Genomic DNA, 25525 nt, shown 5'->3' on the forward strand with positions numbered 1-25525 from the left:
ATTTCTCATTTCTAAGAATGTGTCCCAGATAGACAAGTTTTCCTTCTCTTCACTAAACTCATTAATTCCACGTTTTCTTCCAGCTCTTTTCAAGACTTAAAAATGTTTGTGATTCTGTCTAACCAAGGTATTTTTAGCATGTGTCTGTAGATCCACATTTTGTAGTGCTAGATGTTTGTTTATGCTAGATGTTTTGTTTGTTTACAAACATCACAGTTTGTTTATGCTAGATGTTTTTGGAGTCCAGGTTTCAACTCTGTATAATAGTATTAGAAGATGAAATGCAAAAGGCATAATTTCTTATGGGTTTAGGTAATTAACTATATAATATCGGTGTAGATACACCATAATTTACCCATAAATTTGAACTACGTATGAGTGTAAAGGCATCGTTTTAATTGTATCTCATATTGTGGGTGCCTTCACAATGAGATAGCTGGTATTGCACTACTTCGAATAAATAATGCTTCTCTAGTAGAGAAGACTACTGTTATTTATTTTCAGTGGATACCACCACCACCACCACCACCACCCAGATGATCATTTCGAAGCTAGTTGGCTTCATCATCGGTGGGTGGGCGGGCAGGTACCCTGGCAATGCAACATGCCATCACAGTTGCAAAGTTATTTCCACAATATGAGAGATGCCAAATGGTGAATAAATAATAATGCATTAGAAGATGAAATGCACAAGGCATAATTTCTTATGGGTTCAGGTAATTAACTATATAATATCAGCGTAGATACACCATAGTTTACCCATAGATTTGAACTACGTATGTAGTGTAAAGGCATCGTTTTAATTGTATCTGGTATTGCACTACTTCGAATAAATAATGCTCTAGTAGAGAAGACTACTGTTATTTATTTTCAGTGGATACGGCATTATTCTATATTTTGTTAAGGAATTTCTCACCACCTTTATTTCTGCTTCCAGATCTAGATCAGCATTTGCCAACTACCAAGGTATTTAAAATGAGTCATTCTATCTATTGGAGCTCCATTCAATAAAAGCTGGACTTTGCCTCACAGTCAGGAATTTACTCTTGTTGACATCGATTCTTAGACCCGTATTATTACATTTGTTGTTAATACAGTCCAGAAGCAGTTGAGGGTCTTCTATATTTTCTGCGAATATAGCAGTATTGTCAGTGTATTGTATATTATTTACCAGCTGACCATTTATTTTTATTCCTTCTTTCTTTCCCACAATGCATTTTGGAAAATAACTTCAGATTTCTGAAGTTGAACAAGAAGAGGAAGTTGAGAAAAACTACAATACATGAATTGAGAGGGGATGGTGAATATATATATATATATTTTTTTTTATGAAAACCCCAAACACGAAAGGTATCAAAACCTATAGTACTTAGTACCGTGCATGGGTTGAAGGAGAAGTATGGGGGGAGGGGGTATATGAAGGCAAGGGCTGAGGACAGGAAGATAGAAGTGGTTGTTGAGTGTATACCTGGACCTGCCCTTGACAAAGCACTGATGACAATGTTGTTGTTGTTGTTGTTTTGGTTTTTAGGAGCATTAGCAACTAAGGCCATATTGCTCCGGGATATGCAGTGGTCATTCCCTGATCTTTCCACATCCTCCGTATTTGGTGGTGACGGGCTTGAACCCCAGTCTAATCAAAAAGCGTGTGCTACACACTGCTGTTCCTTCCCACCTGGTTACGGAGGCACCTACTGATGACAATGACGGCAGAGGATAAATCAAAATTCATGCAACCCAAATGTCAGTGATTAAAATTAATGTTGAAAATATCATGATTATTAAGTCATTCACATACAGCTTTAAACAAAAGTATCAATCAACTATAAAACACAAATTCAGATAGGGAATATGTGATGATGGCTTTGTCACAAACAAACTGGTATAGATGAGTCTGTGTAAGTGTAACATAACAATCTCTGTTCTGCATGCAGAGCTATACAAAGTTTCAATTAATGCAGATTTTAAAGGATTGAATGTGGTTACTAAAATTAGAGAAATTAGACCTTTAATTTTTTGTCTGAAGTTTGAATCGTCTTATACTTTCCCAATGGAGCAGTGCATTTTATTTAAATTGCATAGTTCAATACTGGGACAACTTGTGGTGAAAAATCTCCAGAACATAGATTAATGCACTTAGAAGCAAACTTAATTTCCTCAATGCCACATACAGAGTGAGGCTGTTTGTAGCATGATACTTTTGCCTGACTTTCATTGGACACAAAGTGTAATTAAATTTGCAATCTTACAGTCATGATTAAACTATAACAAATATGAATGGCAAAATAACCTTTTGTATAGCAAAATATTCAAAACTAGTTTCATAGAAATAATTTCTCATGTAAACTATGTCTTCAGATTTTTAAAATAACCATAGCAGTCTGCAAATTGAGTCAAACATCTTTACTTCTAAGCTCAACTTAATGAGAATTTATACCTTCAGCGTTTCTACCTCTTCAGCTAAGTGCTGATATTCTTCCCTCTGTGTTCTTAATTCTTGAAGAATTGGTTCTAAATCAACTGTGGTAGGTAGGGCAGTTTGTACTGGTGAGGATTCAGGAACTGATGGAACAACTTGTAGTAGTGGATGTTGGTGATGATGAGGACTTGTTGAAGGTGCACCACCTGCACCCAAGTGACCAGATTCTGATGTCATACTAGAGCTCTCTTCATCTGATGTATATTTGGTGCTAAAAGTATAGTTAGAAATAATAAAGCTAATAATCAATGATATATTCTATATACCATGTTGTTCTATTTTATTATAAATTATATCATCACAGTAAAACAGCATATGTTTACAATGTCAATACAATAATTTAGATTATCAATATGTACGTGAATTACACATTTGCTATTTTTTTTTTTTTATCTAATGTGTTAATTTCTTGGTTTTTCATTCCAATTTTATCTCCTCAGAATAAAATTCTAAGGAGATAAAAAACACTTTGGTAGAAATAGCTGAAGTATTATAGGCCTATAAGCCACACAAAATACAACTGTTGTGAATATATATAGCATATATTTTCAGAAACAGATATCAGTCAGTAAGAAAGGATCCAAACGTGCACATCTGATTAAATTTCAGTTATAGGACAGAAGTGTGGTAGATTTATTTTTTGCATATAATTTAAAATTACATTTAATAATATAATATTACTATTATTATTGTATTGGCCCAATTCTGTTTCTTATTCCACCCCTATTCACAGTAGTTTAGCCTAGTTACTATGGCAATTCAGAGTTTTCATGCAGTAAACAGACTACAAATATTTGGAATGCCTCAGGTTATTATTTTTTTAATTTTGTGCCTAATTAATAGTATTAATGAAGGCAAATCAATTCAGGAAACTAGGTTTATAAAAAACATCAACTGGTTTCATCCAGTACCTGTCCAACCCTTCCTTCAATTTATTTTTATTTTGGTTTTTTTTTTAGGAGCATTAGCAACTAAGGCCATATTGCTCCGGGATATGCGGTGGTCATTCCCTGACCTTTCCGTATCCTCTGTATTTGGTGGTGACAGGCTCGAACCCCGGTCTAATCAAGAAGCGGGTGCTATGCACTGCTGCTCCTTCCCACCTGGCTACGCCTTCAATTTATATAAGTTCTCTAGTTTTAAATGATTAGGTGGTAATTTATTACAAATGACTAATAACCCTTTGGCTTAAAGTGAAATTTCTTACATTGTCTGCAATTATCTTTTTTTTTTTTTTAAATTTAAGTGAAATATCATAAACATATAATAATCTTTCAAATTAGTCTTTCTAACGTTAAGCCATAGTGCATTATATGCTTTCACAGTTAAACTAACACAAAATTGTATTTATTCAATACGACATGTGACTTTAAGATATTTATAAATATAATGTGATACACTACAAAATAAGTTCATAGGTTATAGTAATTTACATTTAACAGAAACATTTAAACAGTAGCTATGGTTAAGCAGTCAGCATGCAGACAGAGAACCTTGCATGTTGAACATTTGAATCTGTATAATGTGATAAAATACAACCAGTTGTTATAAACCAGTGCTGTCAACTTTTTGGCTGGCTGGGTGCCTTTTATATATTTTAAGAAGTTGAAGGTGCCACACACTTCTTTGCTGCTTTTATAATCAGTAATTAGTGATACAGCAAAAAACGTTAAGCTTACTAAGAAATGAAATTCATCAAATGAATTCTGACTATTTAATAAATTTGTTTGTGCAAATTATATGCACATAGTAGTAGTAGAGGGATGTGGTGCAAGAGAAGCAAGCTTATGTAGTATTAGCAAAAAAAAAAAAAAAAAAAAAAAACACACTTCACACATCCATTCCCTCTAAAAGTTTGTCCAGTTCCTCCTTGAATTTATTTAAGCTATCAACTTCCACAACGACAGATGGAAGTTTGTTCCAGCAATAAACTACCCACTGGCTAAAGGAAAATTTCCGCACATCCATTCTACAACTGTCCTACCTCAATTTAAATTTATGCTCCCTCAGGTTCATAATTTGAGCAAGAGGAAGAATCCCATCAGAATTGAGCCTGCTCAACCCATTCAAGAGACCTTATACACCTCAATCACAACACCTTGAGGTGCCTTATCTCCAGACTAGGCACCTGCGAGGTGATTATAAGTGACCATAATTTTAGTAGTATACAGGCAAAGGAAAGGGAAATTGAAATGCTAAAATCATTTAATTTTATTTTAGAACAATTAATTTCTGATGTGGGTGTGGGTATGCGGTTTCTAATCCTAGAATTTCTTTCAAACATATTCTTAAAAAAATGTAATTGCTGGTTTATGGGTGCCACCTAACCTTATTGGGGCATGGTACCTGTGGGATCAGGGTGGACGGCCCTATCATAGATTCTGCGGTTTGTGTGATTTTCCTGTAGTACAAACAATTTAAAATATACAGACTGCAAATTTATATGGTCATTGTGCTTATTTATACTGACAAGTAACTAAAACCAACAATTAGTTAATAATGGATAAATTAAGAAACATATTATCATAAGTGTAGTTTTAAGTTAAAAAATATTACAAGAACCCACCATGTGCTTGAGGAGAATTCTAAATCCTGACAGCCTTGTATCAAAGGTCTCTTATACCAAGATTTGTTCTATAACATGCTATAACGTGCATGCTATGGACAGAATGAATGTTTGTATAAGTGACAGACTTCCTGCAGTAGTAATGTATATTCTAAGAATCCATTTTTAATTCAAAATTATTGACAATACTATTATAGAGTAAAAAAAAAAAAATATCTTCATAAGCAACTATATAAAAATATACAAATAAAATTTTGAATGCTATATTTTTCATGGTGTCATTATTCCATCTGTCTTTTACTATTATACTAATTTTAGAATGGCACAAACCTAAAATTTGCCTTACAGCTGACACAGATTTACCCTTTTTGTTTTGTTTATAATGGCAATTTCATCCCCCTTTTTTCCTCCTATAAAAGTACAAAATTTTCAAAAAACATGCTTTTTTTAATATTTTGTACTTTTGTATTCTATTCAAGCAAAGCAATATTATGTATCACCAGATAGCAAATCCACAACTTAAATTTTAGCATCAAGAATTAACTAATAATTACTACACCATGATAATTACCTCTGTTATCAGCATTGATTTTCAAAACCTCAGCTGGTTTCATGGTTCACATACATAACTAATCTCAATGTTCAGGATATCAAAGTGATATAAGCGAAAAATTATAAAACAGCAGATGTGCCTTATGCTTACCGATATCCAGAAAGAATGCTTGACACACACACACAGCATTTAAAAGTTTAGCTCATTTTTTGGTCAGGTCTAACTGAACACAAGTGCTAAGTAAGATCCTCAGAGAAAGGACAAGATGGTTGTTGGTATTTTAAGTTCTGTAATACTATATCCACAAGGAAAGCAGTCAGTACATTTAGCTAGGCATAGGGTGATAAGCCCCATTGTCAGTAATAAGAATTCTATACAACCAATAGTATAATGTAGCAATATTACAAGATAAGAAAAAAAAGGAGCAAAAATCACTCAACTTGATGAGAACTTTTAGATTATGTAATCAATTTCTCTTTGTACCATTTTAATTTTTGATCAAAACTATCACATTTGAAAGACCATGAACTTCAAAAAACTATGTAACATAACCGTACTAGCTTTTGGGAAAATAACATGTAACACTTTGCAATGTGCCCTACGTGTATCAGGTAAGAGATGACAAAAATTAGATGAAAAGAGAAAAATAACAAAGAAAAAAATAAAAATAACAGCAGCAACAACAACAATAGTAATAAAAGCAATAAAAACAGAAAAAAAAAAGAAAAGAAAGAAAAAGAAACTTTTCTTTGCTATGTGCATGGAGGATGGGAAGACCACCAGCTAGTTTCTGTTCTAGAAAAAAAGACAATCACCAAACAAAACATCCCAAGTACTATGTAAGGATAAGAATATAGTGCAAGGCTCACCAATTAATCTTCTTCATGGTACACACAGGAAAATACAGAATTCAGAGGCATGGATTTCTTACTGGTATAAAATAAAATGCCAAATGAATATTAAATAACAATTTTTTATTTCCTTTCAATAGTCATTGCTGAACACTTAGATATTATTTATAATTCTTTTTCATATGTTTATGTTAAAAAAATCAAATAACTTATTACATACTCAAAAAAGTCAAGGGAATGACTTTGTATCCTGAAATTGCAATCTTTTAGCAATTTGTGATGTCAATGTAGTAATAGTAAATAAATAAATTTTCTGTTTATATTCGGGGACGACCAAACGGTCAGAGGAGTTTACAAGATAGACAGAATACAAGAAACAGCACCATATTCAGCAGTCACGGGCTTGAACCCCGGTCACTCAAGGCACGTGTACTTATGCACCTGCGCGCCTGACCACTAGGCTACGGCTTGCTAGTAGTAGTGGCATGTGATGCAAGAAAAGCAAGTGTATGAGCTTATGCAGCATCAGCCAAAAAAAAAAAAAAAAAAATCACACCATTCCCTCCAAATGCCTGTCCAGTTCCTCCTTAAATTTATTTAACCTATCAACTTCCATCACAGATGGAAGTTTGTTCCAGCAATTAACCACCCGCTGGCTAAAGGCAAATTTCTACACATCTATTCTACATCTGTTTTTCTCAATTTGAATTTATGCCCCGTTAAATTCGTAATCTGAACAAGTGAAAGGATTCCATCAGAATTCAGCATGCACAACCCATTCAAGGCCTTATACACCTCAATCAGATCACCTCAATCAGATCATCAGGTGCCTAGTCTCCAGTCACTCCAATTTGCAGTACTTAAGCCTCTTTTGGTAAGAGGATCCCTTCATTCCCCTCACCAATCTTGTTGCCCTTCTCTGTACACGCTCAAGCAAATCTACATCCTTCATAAAATGAGGCCTCCAGACCTGTACGCAGTACTCAAGCTGTGGCCTGACTTGACCATTGCCTTATACAGAGGGACAATCACCTCCTTTTCCCTGCTAGCAAAATTCCTATATATCATTGACAAAACCACATGACCTGCCCTGGCAGCCTGTCTGCATTGCTCAGAAAACTTCATACCTGACTGCACAATTTACTCCCAGGTCTTTTTCATTTTCTACCATCTTAAGTGTAGCACCACACAGTTGGTACATTTCTCTGGGGTTACTTCTACCCATATGCAGTACTTTGCATTTGTCAAGGTTAAACTTTGGTTGCCACTTCTGAGCCCATCTGCCCAAATTTTCTAGATCCTGTTGCAGTAGCACACTGCCATTACTGTCATTAACAACCCTGCCAACCTTTTTATCAACCGCAAACTTCGACACTAAGCCTGATATACCTTCATCAATATCATTGAAAAATATACAAAACAACAGTGGACCCAACGCTGAACCCTGTGGGACTCCATTAATAACATTAGTCCACGAAGAGCAGCACCCATTGATTACCATCCTCTGTCTTCTCCCACTCAACCATCCTTTTATCCATTGTAGCAACTTACCCTTAATACCATTCTGCTCCAATTTGTACAATAGTCTTCCAAGCACAACAGTGTCAAAAGCTTTCCTGAAATCCAAATATATATCTAAATTATTTTTTGCATCCAGTTCCTTTGTAACCACTATATCACAATATCCTATCAAATTTGTCACACAAGACTTGCCCTTAACAACCCCATGCTGTGTCTGAATTATTGCTGCAGTCTTGTCTAGATGATCCTGCAATGCATCTTTAACCACTGATTCCATTATTTTACCCAGAAGAGAAGTTAAACTAACTGGTCTGTAATTACTCGTGTCACCCATTTGATCCCCATTTGTGAATTGGGGATACATTTGTACATCTCCAGTCCGTGGGAATCTCCCCCGAGTCCAAGGATGCTCTCATAATTATGGCTAAGGGTTTGCTTAGTTGCTTTGCCGCCTCCTTTAATATAACTGGATAGATCCCATCCACCCCACGTGCCTTTCTTATATTTAACTTCAACAATTTCTCCACCCCTTTGCTCTCGGTTATTACAAAATCATTAAGCACCATGCTACAATTTGATAACCTTCTGCTATTTTCAAACCTTAATAACTCCTCATGTGTGAATGTAGATGCAAAATACTCATTCTCTCAGATATGCCAGACAAGCTGTTCTTGCTACCTGGGAGTCTAAAACGCTGATGGAACTGATATTCGGGTGACACTCAAGTCAAGTGGACCCAATTTCGGCGAAGTCCGGATGGTCTATGACAGCCAAATCCTCTGCTTGCACCTTCACGATGGTGGGACTGTTAGTAATCCTGGGTATAACCTCCATGCACAAGTACATGGTGGGTGACCACCCAAGTGTGAACCAACGTAAGCAGGGGTCGAGGTGTGGCGCCCACACCACATGGAGGAACGCCGCCCCTCTATGTCACCAGGCAGTACTAGGTGGTAGATGACTCTCATCAACCGGTGAAATACCACCACTTTGCTTATTGGAGGCTTGAAGTGGTGGAACCCATGTTTAGTCTCTAGAGCTAAGTTCCGGCCAACCCTTCACTATCTCTTCCATCATGCAGTATGATTGATGATTTTTGAGGTTATGATGAATGTCGTGGCAAGATCCAATATTCCTTACATTTCGAGGGTACAGCTCTAAAACGGTGTTCGCAGGCCGGCCGCTAGATAGTACACAGGACCAAACCTATTGGTAACTCTCTAGGAGGCTTCCGGATCAGCTAGTGTATAATCTTGCTACCTCTACTCTGCCAGATAGTGACTGGAGGGAGTCCGAGTAGTGTGCATGCGGGGAGCATTGTCGAGGCCACGTTATGTCAAGGATCTGGGTATATTCTTACCACATGTACGCCATATCCAAAAATTTCATTACTTCATACAGCATGTCCCACCCACTTTTTCTTACTATTGAATACACCATGAATTGTCAAAATAATAGAGCAAGCTTATCTGCGAAAAGATCTAAACCTCCCAAGGACTTCCTAATTCATTTCACAAATATACGTGGTCTCAATTCCAATCTCAACAATGTCCATTTCCACTTGCAGTCTTCCAAACCCCATGTACTTTTTCTGACTGAATCTCAGTTATCAGTTGATTCAACTACTGCTCATCTCAGATGTCCAAATTATTTGCTGTATGATTCCTTTCGCCTCAAAGGTGGTACTTGTGCATATGTCCGTTCTGATATTCCCTGTCAGAGACTTGGAAATTTGGAATCTCCTCTCTTTGATCTTCTCTGGCTTAAAATCTCTCTACCTCATTGTGACAAATTCATCTGTTGTCTCTACCGTTCTCCCAACTCCACTAATCACTTGGAGCTCTTTGACTTCCTCTCTTTGCAAATTGACTTTCTCCAGTCCAACTTTCCTAACAGGGAGGTAATTTTCCTTGGTGATTTTAACATTCACAACTCCAGCTGGCTTCCGTTTTCTAGTCACACAGACCCAGCAGGTCGAGATGCTGAGGCTTTTGCAATTACAAATGACCTAGCACAGATTGTTCATTTACCTACAAGAATACCGGACAATCCTAATCATACAGCCAATACGCTTGATCTTTTTCTCACAAACAACCCTTCTAAGTACGTGGTTGAAGTGAGAGATCCTTTAGGCACTTCAGATCACAACTTGGTGATTGTCTCTTCTCCAATGGAACCTTTATCTCATGGGTATTCCCAACCGCGTATTGTTTGGCATTACAAGAATGCAAAATGGGATGACCCGCGAGACTTCTTTTCTTCTTTTCCTTGGTCTGATTACTGTTTCAAAACTTCTGATGTCAACGTTTGCTCAGATCGTGTCAGTGAAATTATTCTTGCAGGAATGGAATCCTTTATCCCACACTCCACTTTAAAATCTCGTCCCTTATCTAAACCTTGGTTTTCCAATAAATGTGCTAAGGCTGTCCAAGAGAAGAATGTTGCATATCGTAATTGGCTTGTTTCTAATCCTTCAGTTTCATTTTCTGCCTACACCAAAGCTCGCAACAATTGTAAAGCAGTTATTAATCAGTCGAAACTAGAGTTTGAACAGGCTAAGAGTAGAAAACTTGCTTCTTGCCCTAATGGTAGCCGAGCATTCTGGTCTCTTGCCAAAGCTATTGGCCACAACTTTTGCCCATCTCTGCTCCCACCTCTGTCCAAACCAGATGGTTCTGTTGTCACTTCAGCCAAGGATAAAGCTGACCTGCTAGCATCCCATTATATTTCCAGCTCTTGTATTAATGATCTTGGTAAAACACCTCCCACCATTCCTAACACGCTCCATTCAATGCCTCCTGTGGTCTTCCGTCAAAAGGATATCAGAAGGATTTTGATGAATCTTGATGCTAAGAAAGCTCCAGGTCCTGATGGTATTTCTCCAGTTGTTCTCAAAACCTGTGCTCCTGAACTTACTCCTATTCTTTGCCGCCTTTTTTCACTTTCTTATTCCAAAGGTGTTTTTCCTTCTGCTTGGAAATTTGCTCATATCCAGCCAGTTCCTAAAAAGGGTGACAAATCCCTCCCATCCAATTATCGTCCCATTGCAATTACTTCTACTCTTTCTAAAGTAATGGAGAAATCAATTAACCGCCAACTCTTAAACTACCTAGAAACCTTCTGTCTGATCAACGATCGCCAGTATGGATTCCGTCAGTGTCGATCCACTGGTGATATTCTGGCTCATGTTACCCATTTCTGGACTAATTCAATGGAAAGGTTCGGTGAAACACAAGTAGTTGCTCTTGACATCTCAAAGGCCTTTGATCGTGTTTGGCATAAAAGTCTTCTAAACAAGCTTCCATCTTATGGTTTGCCAACTGTTTTTAGTAATTGGTTATCCAGTTTTCTCTCTGATCGCTCACTGAGGGTGATGGTAGATGGCTCTCTGTCTTCTAACTTCTCTACTAATGCCGGTGTCCCCCAAGGTTCAGTTCTTTCCCCCACTCTTTTCCTCTTGTATATCAATGACCTTCTTCCATTGACTGGAAATCCTATCCATAGTTTTGCCGATGATAGCACATTGCATTCAACTTTCCATTTTGAGAAACCTTGTCCCGCTCAATCAGCTTCAAGTTCTCGAAAATCTGCTGCCAATTCCTTAAATGCCGATCTTCAGGTAATTCTCCAGTGGGGCAAAGACAACTTAGTTGATTTCGACCCTTCTAAAACTCAGTCTTGTCTTATATCTCGCAAAAAGGATTCTTCTGCTCCTATGGTTATCTTTAGTGACACTCCGATTTCTAGGCAAAATGATATATCTCTTTTGGGGATTACACTGACTTCTAATCTCTCTTGGCACAAGCACATTACAAATATTGCTTCCTCTGCATCTAAAAAACTTGGTTTTCTCATTCGCTCTCGGCGTTACTTTTCTTCCAAACAGCTGCTCGCTCTGTATAAATCGCAAATCCGCCCTGCCATGGAATATTGTTCCCACATCTGGGGTAGTGCCCCCAAAACCCTCTCTCAGGCTTCTTGATTCCATTCAGAAGAGGGCAGTTAGGTTAATTAATGATTCATCTCTAACAGAGTCTCTCCATTCGCTTTCTCATCGACGCACTGTTTCTGCTGCATGCCTCTTCTACAGATACTTCCATGGGCACTGTTCTTCTGAATTGGCTTCTATAATTCCCGCTCTCTTTCAAAACAGTCCGAACACGTGCCGCCACCAGCCAACATCCATTTACCGTCCAACTTCAAACCCACAGAACCAACTTTTCATCTTCCTCATTTATTCATTCAACTGCTGTTTTCTGGAACAACCTTCCTTCATACGTATTTCCTGAAAATTACAATCTACAGAAGTTCAAGTCCAATATCAACAAATATCTTCTTTCGTCTTCTCAACCTCCAACCCAAGCACGGAATTAAGTACTATAGGTTCTAATACCTCTCGTGTTTGGGGTTCACATAAAAAAAAAAAAAAAAAAAACCTCATTCAGTTTGTTTGCTATCTGAGCAGGATCATCAACAGTCAAACGGACCAATCAGATTCATCCCCTTCCTTTTAGAGTTTATACAAGTAAAGAAATCCTTGCTGTTTTTCTTAGCATCCTTTGCCAAAGATTTCTCGTAATCTGCCTTCGCCTGCCTAACCTCCTTTGTGACCTGATTACAAACTATATCTGCCATAGGATTCTGAGTCGATTGATAATTTGTATGCATCCCATGCATTTTTCTTCTGTCATGAGTCTCATTAGTTCATTTGATAACCATTTAGGCCTAAACCTTGAACAATATTTCTTAATAAACTTTTAGTAGCTTCCACGATTAATTCTTTGAATGCTTCCCACTTAGAATTTACTGTTGGTAACATCGTCAGTTGATAACACTGTACAAGATTTAAAAACTGTCTGAGACCACTGTACTCACCTTTACGGAAGCAAAAACCCTTTTTCTTTACTCCTGATGGTAATTATATCTTTAAGTAAATCCCACATCAGTACACTGTGATCACTGCCACCTAGTGGTTCCTTTATCTGCAAATTCTTAATACACGAATGATCACTGCTGATAACCAGATCAAGAGTATTACCCTCTCTGGTTGCCTCTTGAACAAGCTGTTTCAGAAAACAATCATCCAGTAAATCCATAAAAAAAAGTCTGACTAGTGTGTGAGTGACCAACCCACAAGTTCCAGTCAATATCTGGGAAGTTAAAATCCCCCATTATAAGACATTCCGATTTACTAGCCCACTCTATTTCTCTGTACAATTGTTTATTGTACTCATTCGAGTCATTAGGCCTATAACACACTCCTACTCTTATTTTTGCTTTCGCAGTGCTTATGTCACACCAAACTGACTCAACAGTGCACTGTTCATCTATATCAACTGGATGCACTTCTTTTTATTTTATGCTTTTCTTAATTAACAGTATGACACCTCCTCTCTTCCTATCCTGTCTATCCTTTCTGTACACATTGCACTCCCCAAATTCCAATTCTGCATTCCTAATATCAATGTGACACCACATCTCTGATATTCCAACAATATCCACCTTTGATGTCTTGACCAACACTTCAAATTCATCTACTATACTTCTAGCATTGGTATATATGCAAGCATACATACACCTATTCCTATTCCTAGTTACCCCGACACATGGTTATCAAATGAACTAATGAGACTTGTGACAGAGAAGAAAAATGCATGGGATGCATATAAATTATCAGGTGACGCAGAAGCCTGTGGCAGATATAAGCTAGTCTGTAATCAGGTCACAAAGGAGGTTCGGCAGGTGAAGGCGGATCACGAGAAATCTTTGGCAAAAGATGCTAAGAAAAACAGCAAGGATTTCTTTACTTATATAAACTCTAAAAGGAAGGGGATGAATATGATTGGTCCACTTGACATCGATGGTTCGACTGTTGATGATCCTGCTCAGATAGCAAACAAACTGAATGAGTATTTTGCATCTACATTCACACGTGAGGAATTATTACAATTTGAAAATGGAAGAAGGTTATCAAATTGTAGCAGTGTGCTTAATGATTCTGTAATAACTGAGAGCAAAGTGGAGGAGAAATTGTTGAAGTTAAACACAAGAAAGGCACCTGGGGTGGATGGGATCTATCCAGTTATTTTAAAGGAGGCGGCAAAGCAACTAAGCAAACCCTTAGCCATAATTATGAAAGCATCCTTGGACTCAGGGGAGGTTCCCACGGACTGGAGATGTGCAAATGTGTCCCCAATTCACAAAGGTGGATCGAAGGGTGACACGAGTAATTACAGACCAGTTAGTTTAACTTCTGTTCCGGGTAAAATAATGGAGTCGCTGGTTAAAGATGCATTGCAGGATCATCTAGACAAGACTGCAGCAATAATTCAAACACAGCATGGGTTTGTTAAGGGAAAGTCTTGTCTGACAAATTTGATTGGTTATTATGATGTGGTCACAAAGGAACTGGATGCAAAAAATAATTTTGATATCATATACTTGGATTTCAGGAAAGCTTTTGACACTGTTGCGCATGGAAGACTAATGTACAAATTGGAGCAGAATGGTATCAAGGGTAAGTTGCTACAATGGATAAAAGGATGGTTAAGTGGGAGAAGACAGAGGGTGGTAATCAATGGGTGCTGCTCTTCGTGGACTAATGTTATTAGTGGAGTCCCACAGGGTTCGTGTTGGGTCCACTGTTGTTTTGTGTATTTATCAATGATATTGATGAAGGTATATCAGGCTTAATGTCGAAGTTTGCAGATGACACAAAGGTTGGCAGGGTTGTTAATGACAGTAATGGCAGTGTGCTACTGAAACAGGATCTAGATAATTTGGGCAGATGGGCTAAGAAGTGGCAACTGAAGTTCAACCTTGATAAATGCAAAGTACTGCATATGGGTAGAAGTAACCCCAGAGAAACGTACCAACTGTGTGGTACTACACTTAAGGTGGTAGAAAATGAAAAAGACCTGGGAGTAATTGTGCAGTCAGATATGAAGTTTTCTGAGCAGTGCAGACAGGCTGCTAGGGTGGGTCATGGGGTTTTGTCAATGATATATAGGAATTTTGCTAGCAGGGAAAAGGAGGTGATTGTCCCTCTGTATAAGGCAATGGTCAGGCCACGCCTTGAGTACTGCGTACAGGTCTGGAGGCCTCATTTTAGGAAGGATATAGATTTGCTTGAGCGTGTATAGAGAAGAGCAACACGATTGGTGAGGGGAATGAAGGGATTCTCTTACCAAGAGAGGCTTAAGTTCTGCAAATTGCAGTGGCTGGAGACTAGGCACCTGCGCGGTGATCTGATTGAGGTCTATAAGGCCTTGAATGGGTTGAGCACACTGAATTCTGATGGGATCCTTCCACTTGTTCAGATTACCAACCTACGGGGACATAAGTTCAAATTAAGAAAGGACAGATGTAGAATAGATGTGCGGAAATTTGCCTTTAGCCAGCGGGTGGTTAATTGCTGGAACAAACTTCCATCTGTCGTTGTGGAAGTTGATAGGTTAAATAAATTTAAGGAGGAACTGGACAGGCATTTGGAGGGAATGGTGTGATTTTTTTTTTTTTTTGGCTGATGCTGCATAAGCTCCTACACTGCTTTCTTGCATCATGTGCCACTACTACTACTACATCCCACATACCCACCTGTTTCACGATGACTGCCATCAATCTCTGAAAACACCCGGTCCCCTCGCTCCAGGTCGCTATTTATTCTAATAGAAGCTGTGCAAGAATCATCTTCACCTCTGTCTGTAGCTACTTTTAACCTTTTAGTCTGTGAATCCCCTCAAGCTAGCAGTTTTCCGACCTACCTAACACTGCCTCGATAGCATCAGCAAATATTCTTGCACCCTTTCTATTTAAGTGTATCCCATCCCTGTAGAAGCAGTCTCTCCTGTTAACAAGTACAGACCAGGCTGAAAAAAATTTTACCCCTTGAGCCTTGCACAGTCTTTCCAGGGCCGAATTGATCTGCAAGACTCTCATCACATACTCTCTCCTATTGTGTCTGGGCAGAATTGCAGACACTTTCAAATTCAACCCTAATTCACGGCTTTTTTTCAACAGTGACCTGTACTTGTTAAGTAATTCTGCTGGTCTCCTACTCTTAATATCATTAGTGCCAACGTGTACGACTATATCACCTTTTGTGCCCTTAAAAGATGATTTATGCTTTTCAACGCCATCAACTTTTACCCCTGGCAGACATACCCTGGTCCTGTTCCATCTATCCTTTTTACACAATATATTCCCCATCTCCCTGAGCTCTGGCGTTGAGTTGGGCAGCTGAGAGCTTGACGGGCTCCTCATATTAATTTCTTTAAGGGCATCTACCCTACATCTCAAGCTCTCATAGATGCCCATTAGAATGCTGAGTTGATGCCTAATTTCTAGACACTCTCTGCACCTGGCATACACAAAGACATCCTCCTTGGCTAGATCATGTTCTGTTTCAAAGAGTTCAGCAAACATTTCACAAATTGCACATTTTTTTTAGGCTGCGATGCATTGGAGAATCGCCCCCCCCCCTCAGTTCTCCACCGAGTCACAGCACCTCCCACCACTTTGTGCCCGTTGCTTTGCTGCTCTAGTCTGGGGCATATTTTAAATTAATAAGATCAAAAAATTTAATTAATTGTCAATATTACGCTATCTAATATAATCCTAAATGCAGTGATGCGTATTACCCTATATAATTATATGTTAGAGCTACCTAGTTATCACAATTAAAAATTTGAATTCCCTACCACTCTATACAAAAACAATGGCTGCAAGATTCGAACGAAATAATGGTTTTGTGTATATTAAGTAGTAATCTACAAAAACTCTTTATCTAAATTAAAAATAACCAGCGTAACTATAACTATAAGACTACGTATAAAGTACAATATAAAATAACAATTAGGTAAATAAAAAGGCAAGCACTTATCGCTTTTTCGGAGCCTGTAATTCACACCTGTAATGTTCAGTGATTCATCTCCACATACTAATGCATGATGCATCCATTTATTGGCAATGAGTTTGAATTAATGTGTACTGAACAGATGTTTTCACATGTTTCATTGCATTTCAAAATGAGTGATTTCATAGAAGAGCATCTCTTTAGAATTAGGGAAAAGCACAACATAAATCCACAGAACATTAAAAACAGCTTTCAGAGAAGACACTATTGGCTATTTAAAGACTTTTCATGCTTTGCAAAGTTTAAAGGGAGAGCACCTGTCTGTCGAAAATGATTCTCGCTCTGGAAGTCCAACTTCAAAATCAGTGATTGATGTTTTTAACTATCTGCAAGGCTGCTAATGAAATTGGTAGTTCTTATGGGACATAATCAATTTTAACACAACATTTGGGAATGTGATGTGTTCTGCCTGCATTTGCACTCTGTTTCATTAGTGAGATCACAGTGAGAAACAAATTCTTACATGTCAGGATATTTGTCAATGTGCTACTACTGACCCATACTTTGATTCTTCCATCATTACTGATGACTAATGCGGTTATGGTCCGGAAACAAGAGGTCCAGTCTGCTCAACAGATGACTACCTTTTCCAAAGCCCAAAACAGCAAGGTTAATCTTGATCAAATGTGATCAAGGCAGTAGGATTTTTTGACTCATAGGGCATTGTTTGTTATGAATTTGTCTTGTATGGTGAAATAGTCAGCAGACTGTTAGACTAGCATGATATTCTTAGAACTATGGCAAACCTACATAGAGGCAGGAATATATCTACCACCATTTGCTGATATGGTGCCTGTTTGATATTGCAATGTTTTCTACTTATGTAACTTAGACTCTGTAGCAGGGCAAAAGTAACAGTTACACTGTTAATTTTGATAGTCATTCATTTAATTATTAAATTGTATTAATATACAAATTTTACTTTCTACTAGAAATTATTTGCATGAAGGGAAAAAATATTCCATTAATAACCACAAATTATTCACATGAAGGGAAAAAATATTCCATTAATAATCACAGACAATGTAATGGAAAATCAGATCTATAGAAAATAAAAAATTCTGGCTCATCATATTTGAAACTCATATTACATTCAAGAAAAGGCTTTTTAAAAGGATCCCAGGTAGAAAACTTGTCTAGTGAGAACAGCAAAGGGGCATTCATATGAGGAAAGCTTACATAGGTGTAGATTACAGAGCATGGACCTGGAAACAAGGCATTGAGAGAGAGGAGAGCAAACAATGACCTTAAGAAGTTTATGTTTGGTCAACATGTCAACCAATGGAATAAGCTGCTTTGAAGTTGATACTCTGGTGAGCTTAAAAGACAATTGGATAAGTACTTTCTGGCAGTATGATAAGAAGCATACTGGCCGTATTATAATAATTATTATTTATTTATTATTATTTTTTTGCTATTGCAGTAAAGCCAAGCTAATTTGTATCTTATGACCTATATGAATACTAATACTATTCAAATAATGTTTATTTGAATCATATGCATGATGTGTCGGTGCATATGAATCCTATTGTGAATCTTAAAAGCATTTATAATTCAATGAAAAACAATACGATAAAAATTTTATATACAGCTATATGCATGCACATCTAAGAACAGTAGTTACAATATCTCAAGAAACATTATTTTATGCGACCTATTTTCATGAAAAAACATATAAATAAATAAATAAAACATTGTTAAGCAATTAGATGACCATGCTAATCATGTGAAACTGAACATTTCAGATTTTTGTATATCATAAATATTATACCTGTGTGTGAATGTTGCACTTCCATGAAGATTTGTCTCTTCAACACAGCTATCTTCAGTCTCTGAAAAATAGCAAAGTAGGTTCCACCATCCACAGAGGTTCACATAATTTAAAGTCATAAACTTAGAGTAAAGGCTTCAGAGGCATACAAGCCATAAAGTATTAATGTACATAAGTTGGCAAAAGATTTATTTGTGAAAGTAGCTAAAAGCAAATTAAGTTTGCTATATAATACAGTCAGTCCTCGTATAACACATGTTTACACTACACGAATTTGATCATACATGATTTATAAACAGGGAAACAATATCGTACATAACACGAACCAAATTCGCTTACGCACGATTCGCCTTTTTGTTTACAAGAAATGGCAGTCGAACGCGGAATCACCCCAACTGAACACAACACGATAGGAATGAAGAGAAGATTTTGAAAATGTATTTATGTTTTTATATCAGTGAAGGGGAAACACATTTCACCATAATAATGTAAAAACCCACACAATACCAGCTATCAGTATTATCGCAAATGCAATTAGATCGAGTTTACTACCAGTTTATAACAGATTCCACTAGCAGAAACACAACTGGAAATTGATTTTATTGTTTTATGGTAGTAACCCCCAGAAATGTGCTTTAGTAAAATGTGAGCTAGTGAGGTGTTAATAGTGTGTCTCTGCCTTTACGGTGTTGTTTATTCAGCTGCTACATGCACACAGCTTTGCCTACGTGTATCAATGAGCCTCCTCATTTTGTAATTGTGCTTTATTCCCAAAAATGAGTAAAATACTTAAAAGGTGTGAAAAGGAAGCATCCTGGTGAAGATACTACAGATTCAGAGAGAAAAAGAAAAGCAATATCGATAGACAGAGGCGGACTGGGTCAAAAATTCTTACCTGGGAAAATTTTTACCGGCCTCTATAGTCTTCTGGCCTTCAGCCTACCGGGGTTTCCCCGGTAAGGCTTATGGCCAGTCCACCTCTGTCAATAAAGAAAAAATATGATATTGTGAAACACTTTGAGCGAAATGTCATATTGTATGTGCTACAGGCCTAAATGAGGCAACGCCAAAAATTAGAAATAATGCAGAGAAAATAAAATCAACTTTCATAGCAGGAACAACTCAAAGTGTAACAAAATCCATTAGATCAAGCAAAGAATTGGAAGAGATAGAACGGCTGTCATCTGTTTGGATAGAAGATCAAACAAAGAACAAGTTTGTTTATGATAGAAACAAAAGCATTAGCAATATTTTATTATGTTGTTATTGTTATTTTGGTTTTTTTTAGGAGCATTAGCAACTAAGGCCACATTGCTTGGGGGATTTGTGGTGGTCATTCCCTGACCTTTCTGCATTCTCCATGTTTGGCGGTCACGGGCTCGATTGTTTGTTTGTTTGTTTGTTATTTGGTTTTTAGGAGCATTAGCAACTAAGGCCATATTGCTCCGGGAATATGCGGTGGTCATTCCCTGACCTTTCCACATCCTCCGTATTTGGTGGTGACAGGCTCGAACCCCGGTCTAATCAAGAAGCATGTGCTATGCACTGCTGCTCCTGCCCACTTGGCTACGGAGGCGCCTATTTTATTACGTAATAGTCGTAATAAAATACGTAAGTATTTTATTATGATTATTTATTGTTTTTGGTAATGTTTTGGTTACAAATGTGTGTTCAATCTTGGATGGTTGGCACCTAACCCTATTTTTCCCATAGGGCCTGTTATTTATATTGCACGATTTTGCATTGCACGATGGTTTCTAGGAATACAACTATTGTGCTATACGAGGACTCACTGTACATCAATCTTATAATGGAAAGTAAGCCAGCATAAGTTGCTTTCATTGTGCAATTCAAATAAACAGCACTGCTCCCTAAGTACCAAGCACGATTACTTTACTTTTAGCTACGTAAATAAATGAAGCTTTGTCAATTCACGTCATTTAAACTAATTATAATGCATTACACTATAAAATGAAGTACATATCCCTACAAAGAATGGATAATGAGTACATTATAATACTTACATGGGTTATTTGTAGTAAAGATCCACATTCACCTAAAATCCCTGATAAGAGAAAGTTTAAATCAAATTTAAACCGTTTATCAATCCTTTTTACACAGTTACCATAGCCAGAAAAGACATTTCTTCCCTTGGTGGATACATTTCCAAATAATTTTTTTTTTTTTTTTTGCAGAAAACCAGTACAAAAACATCCCTCCAAAAATCATTGCAACACATTAAGAAAAATACTTGCCACAAAAAAAATGGACTGAGAGCAGTGAAAAGAGGAAGAAAAATGAAGAGAGCTAAAGTCAGAAAAATATTGCAGATGTGAATTTTGTGAAGTGGAGAGGCACTGTGACGCAAGAATGCAGCATTAATCCCTGTTTTCCCTAGGCTTTGTAAAAAAATAATAATCAACTGTAGTTTTAATTCAAATTAAGGTTTTACATTTGGCATACAAGTCAAACTTAAAACAGATGATTTTTTAGCCTTTCAAAGGTCAACTTATATGCTGGAATATACAGTATTAAAAACTGTCTTATCAGAAAATTAAAAGACTACAGTTTTAAACACTGTAATAAAATCAAGAAATCTATTTGGATGCATAATACTTTTTGTGGCCCTCTTAGAATTTGTCGCCCATATGACGTGCAACAAAAATTTGAGGTGCTTAAGGGGTTTAAGAGCATGAATTTTTAGGCCTACGAAAGTTTTTAAAACTATGAAGATCACAGTACTTAATTTTTATACTGATGTTTTTATACACTTCATGATTCTTTACACATGTCAAAGCCAATAAGTTTTCTTGAAACACACAATCATTGTGTGTTTGTCATCAAACATTGTGAAGCATTTTCCATGAGATGTTTTACTGTTCAAGTGCAAATGGTTGTTTGCCTTGACTAAATATAAAAAAAATATATCAAGTACAATGATCTTGGTAGTTTTAAAAACCTCCAGAGATCTGAAGCATTATATTTAAAATACTTTAATTTATATATGTTTGTTATCACTAATATTATGAATATAATTGTCACTAGGTTGTCAATGTATTACACAGTAACTGGCTATCCGCCAGTGGTGCACCCAGAAATTTTGTTTGTGGGAGGTTTGGACATTCCATTGGTAACTATTACAATCATCAATATGTGACAGTACAATTAGCATTAGAACTATTCATTCCCTCCAATACGTTGTCTAGTTCTTCTTTTAATTTATTTAAACTATCAACCTCATAAACCACCCTTTGGTTAAGGGAAAACTTCCGCACATCTATTCTGCAACCGTGCTTCCCGAATTTGAATTTGTGCCCCCACATGTGTGGTCTGAGCAAGATGAAGAATTCCATCAGCACTGGGCTTGTTCAATCCATTCAAAGCCTAAATGCAAAATATTCATTTAGTTTGTTAGCTAATTGAGCAGGATCATCAACAGTTGAACCATCGATATCAAGTTAACCAATCTGATTCATCCTGTTCCTTCTAGAGTTTACATAAGTAAAGAACTTTTTGCTGTTTTTCTTTGCATCCTTTGCCAAAGATTTCTTGTAATGTGCCTTTGCCTGCCTAACTTCCTTTGTGACTTGGTTACAGACTAGCTTATATCTATCATAGGCTTCCGTGTCACCTGTTAATTTATATGTATTCCATGCATTTTTCTTCTCTGCCATGTGTCTCATTAGTTCATCTGACATCCATTTGGGCCTAAATCTTGAACAATATTTCTTAGTTGGTATGAAAAGCCTAGTAGCTTCCAAGATTAATTCTTTGAATGCTTCAGATTTTGAATTTGCTGTTGGTAACATCATCAGTTGGTCTCACCATATAGAATTTAAATACTATCTCAGACAACCCTAGTCACCTTTATGAAAGCAAAAACCCTTCCCTTTACCCTTGATGGTAGTTAACTCTTTGAGTAAATCCCACTTCAGCACACTGTGATCACTGCCACCTAGTGATTCCTTTATCTGCAGATTCTTAATGCATGAAGAATCACTACTGATAATCAGATCAAGAGTATTACTCCCTCTAGTTGCCTCCTGAACATGCTGCTGTAGAAAACAATCATCCAATAAATCCACAAAAGCCTTGCTAGTGTGTGAGTGACCAAACCCACAAATTCCAGTCAATCCCTGGGAAATTAAAATCCCCCATTATAAGACACTCTGATTTATTGGCACAATCTATTTCTCTGTACAATTGCTCATTATACTCATCAGCTTCATTAGGCCTATAACACACACCTACTCTCATTTTTCCTTTCCCAGCGCTTGTCACACCAAACAGACTCAAAATTGCATTGTCCATCAACTTCAATTGGATGCCCTCCCAATAGATTTTATGTGTTTCTTAACTAACAGCATAACCCCTTCTCCCTTCCTGTACACACTGTACTCCCCAAATTCCGATTCTGCACTGCTTATGTCTGTGTGACGCAACGTCTCTGATATCCCAACAATATTTGCCTTTGATGACTTGACTAGCACTTCAAGCATATCAAATTTATTAACTATACTCCTAGCATTTGTGCACATGCAAGTATATATGCACCTGTTTCTAATCTTAGTTACCCTAACACAGCCCATGTATTTACTTGTTCCACTATGACTCCCAGCAGTCCTGGAAATCCCCTTTGCCTTGCTTTCCAGACTACTGCTCAATTGCATTTCAATAGAAACAGTGCAAGAATCATCTTCACCTATGCCAGTGGCTACTGTTAATCTAATAGTCCATGTATCCCCCCAAGCTAGCAGTTTTCTGACCCAACTAACTCTGTCTCGATAGCATCGGCAAATATTCTTGCATCCTTTCTATTTATGTGTATCCCATCCCTGTAGAAGCAGTCTCTCCTGTAAACAAGCACAGACCAGGCTGAGAAAAATTCTATCCCTTGAGCGTTGCACAATCTCTCCAGGGCCGAACTGATCGACAAGGCTCTCGTCATATAATTTCAGAAGGTCCATGTCACTCATTCCAGAAGATCCACATTGTTCCTAAAATGAGGTCTCCAGACCTGTATGCAGAACCAAAAAGTAGCCTAGCGACTGCCTTATACAATAGGATAATCACCTCCTTATCCCTGCTAGCAAAATACATGTATATCATTAACAAAACCTCACAAGCTGTTCTGCTGGCAGCCTGTCTGCACTGCTCAGAGACTTCATATCTGACTGAACAATTACCCTCAGGAATCCATTCAATTAATCCCAAGAATCCATCCTTCCATCATTACTGGTGACTAATCATAGGTGTACGGCTATGGCCCAGTCCTTTCATTGGAAGACTCCATTTTCTCCAAGGCCCAAAAAAAAAGCAAGACAATCTCAATGAAATATGAAAATTATGCTGAGTATATATAATTTTTTTTTGTTCACAGGGACCACATTGTTCATTTTGTCTCTGTCCTGCATGTTCAATCAGCAATCTAGGAATACTACAAAACAGTGTTTGACAAAATTTCATGATGCTGTTCACAGAAAATGACCCAGAAAAGTAAGCTATAGGGAATTAACAGTAAGCTATAGTGGAACATGCATACCCTTCACATTGCATGTTCCACCAAGAACTTTATGCAAAGCACTCCATCACCATCGACAGTGGATCTAGCTCCTTAAATTATCACCCCCCCACACAAGCATGAAGCACCTTCGAAAATTCATACATTTGCAACAACACAGGAGATCATTCAGAATGGGTACTAACCATTAGCAATTCCAAAAGTTTTGCAATGACAATGAGTAACATAAATTATTCATAAAGGTTCATATTAATAATAAAATATCAAATAAATCTGATATATTTAGCAAATAGGTATTTCCATTCTTCTTATATGGAAATTGTTCTGATGCTGCTTTAGGGGTTTTGAGCACACCGATATCAAATCAGAATTAACAGCTCATGCTTTCCATTTCTTTTATACTTATATCAGTTTTACAGACTTTGGCAAAAATGCAATTCATAAATTTAGGCAAACTGATAACTTATCATTAATTTATGGCAAAATGAAATTAGGAAACAGCCCAATGGATATGCAGTTGTATTTTCATTGGGCTGTTTCCTAATCCCAGTTTATTGTAAGGGCCTTATAGGTGGTAGATGACTTTCATCAACCGGTGAATTACCACTACTTTGCTTATTGGAGTCTTGAAGTGGTGAAACCCATGTTTAGTCTCTAGAGCAAAGTTTCCGGCATCCCCCTTCCCCCCATACTTCTCCTTCAACCCATGCATGGTACTAAGTACTATAGGTTTTGATACCTTTCGCGTTTGGGGTTTTTATAAAAAAAAAAAAAAAAAATAGTAATCGTGGCATGTGATGCAAGAAAGCAAGTGTATGAGCTTATGCAGTATTAGCCAAAAAAAAAAAAAATTCACACACCCATTCGCTCTAAATGTTTGTCCAGTTCCTTCTCAAATTTATTTAACCTATCAACTTTCACGACAGATGGACGTTTGTTCCAGCAATTAACCACCCAAAAATTTGACTAAAGGCAAATTTTTGCACATCTATTCTACAGCTGTCTTTCCTCAATTTGAATTTATGCCCCCTTATGTTTGTAATCTGAACAAGTGAAGAATCCCATCAGAATTCAGCGTGCTCAACCCATTCAAGGCCTTATACACCTCAATCAGATCATCTTGCAGGTGCCTAGTCTCCAGCCTCTGCAATTTTCAGAATTTAAACCTCTCTTGGTAAGAGGATCCCTTCATTCCCCTCACCAATCTTGTTGCCCTTCTCTGTACACGCTCAAGCAAATCTACATCCTTCTTGAAATGAGGCTTCCAGACCTGTACGCAATACTCAAGGCGTGGCCTGACCATTGCCTTATACAGAGGGACAATCACCTCCTTTTCCCTGCAAGCAAAA

At 37.4% G+C, this 25525-nt stretch overlaps 1 protein-coding gene across 3 annotated transcripts in view; it reads right to left on the reverse strand.

Annotated features, from left to right (window-relative positions):
- Positions 1 to 25525, reverse strand: part of LOC150075440 (transmembrane and coiled-coil domains protein 2-like) — a 155949-nt gene that overhangs the window by 42765 nt on the left and 87659 nt on the right. For all 3 annotated transcript variants that reach the window (XM_090389306.1, XM_090389308.1, XM_090389305.1), the window contains 2 exons: positions 18656 to 18716; positions 2438 to 2690 (listed from right to left, as the gene is read on the reverse strand). In XM_090389306.1, coding sequence (XP_090245432.1) covers positions 2438 to 2690; positions 18656 to 18716 — 314 coding nt within the window. The remainder of the gene's footprint in view (positions 1 to 2437; positions 2691 to 18655; positions 18717 to 25525) is intronic.

This window comes from Mastigoproctus giganteus, chromosome 14, assembly GCF_048544385.1.
Source record: "Mastigoproctus giganteus isolate SK-2022 chromosome 14, ASM4854438v1, whole genome shotgun sequence".
NCBI classification, from domain to species: Eukaryota; Metazoa; Arthropoda; class Arachnida; order Uropygi; family Thelyphonidae; genus Mastigoproctus; species Mastigoproctus giganteus.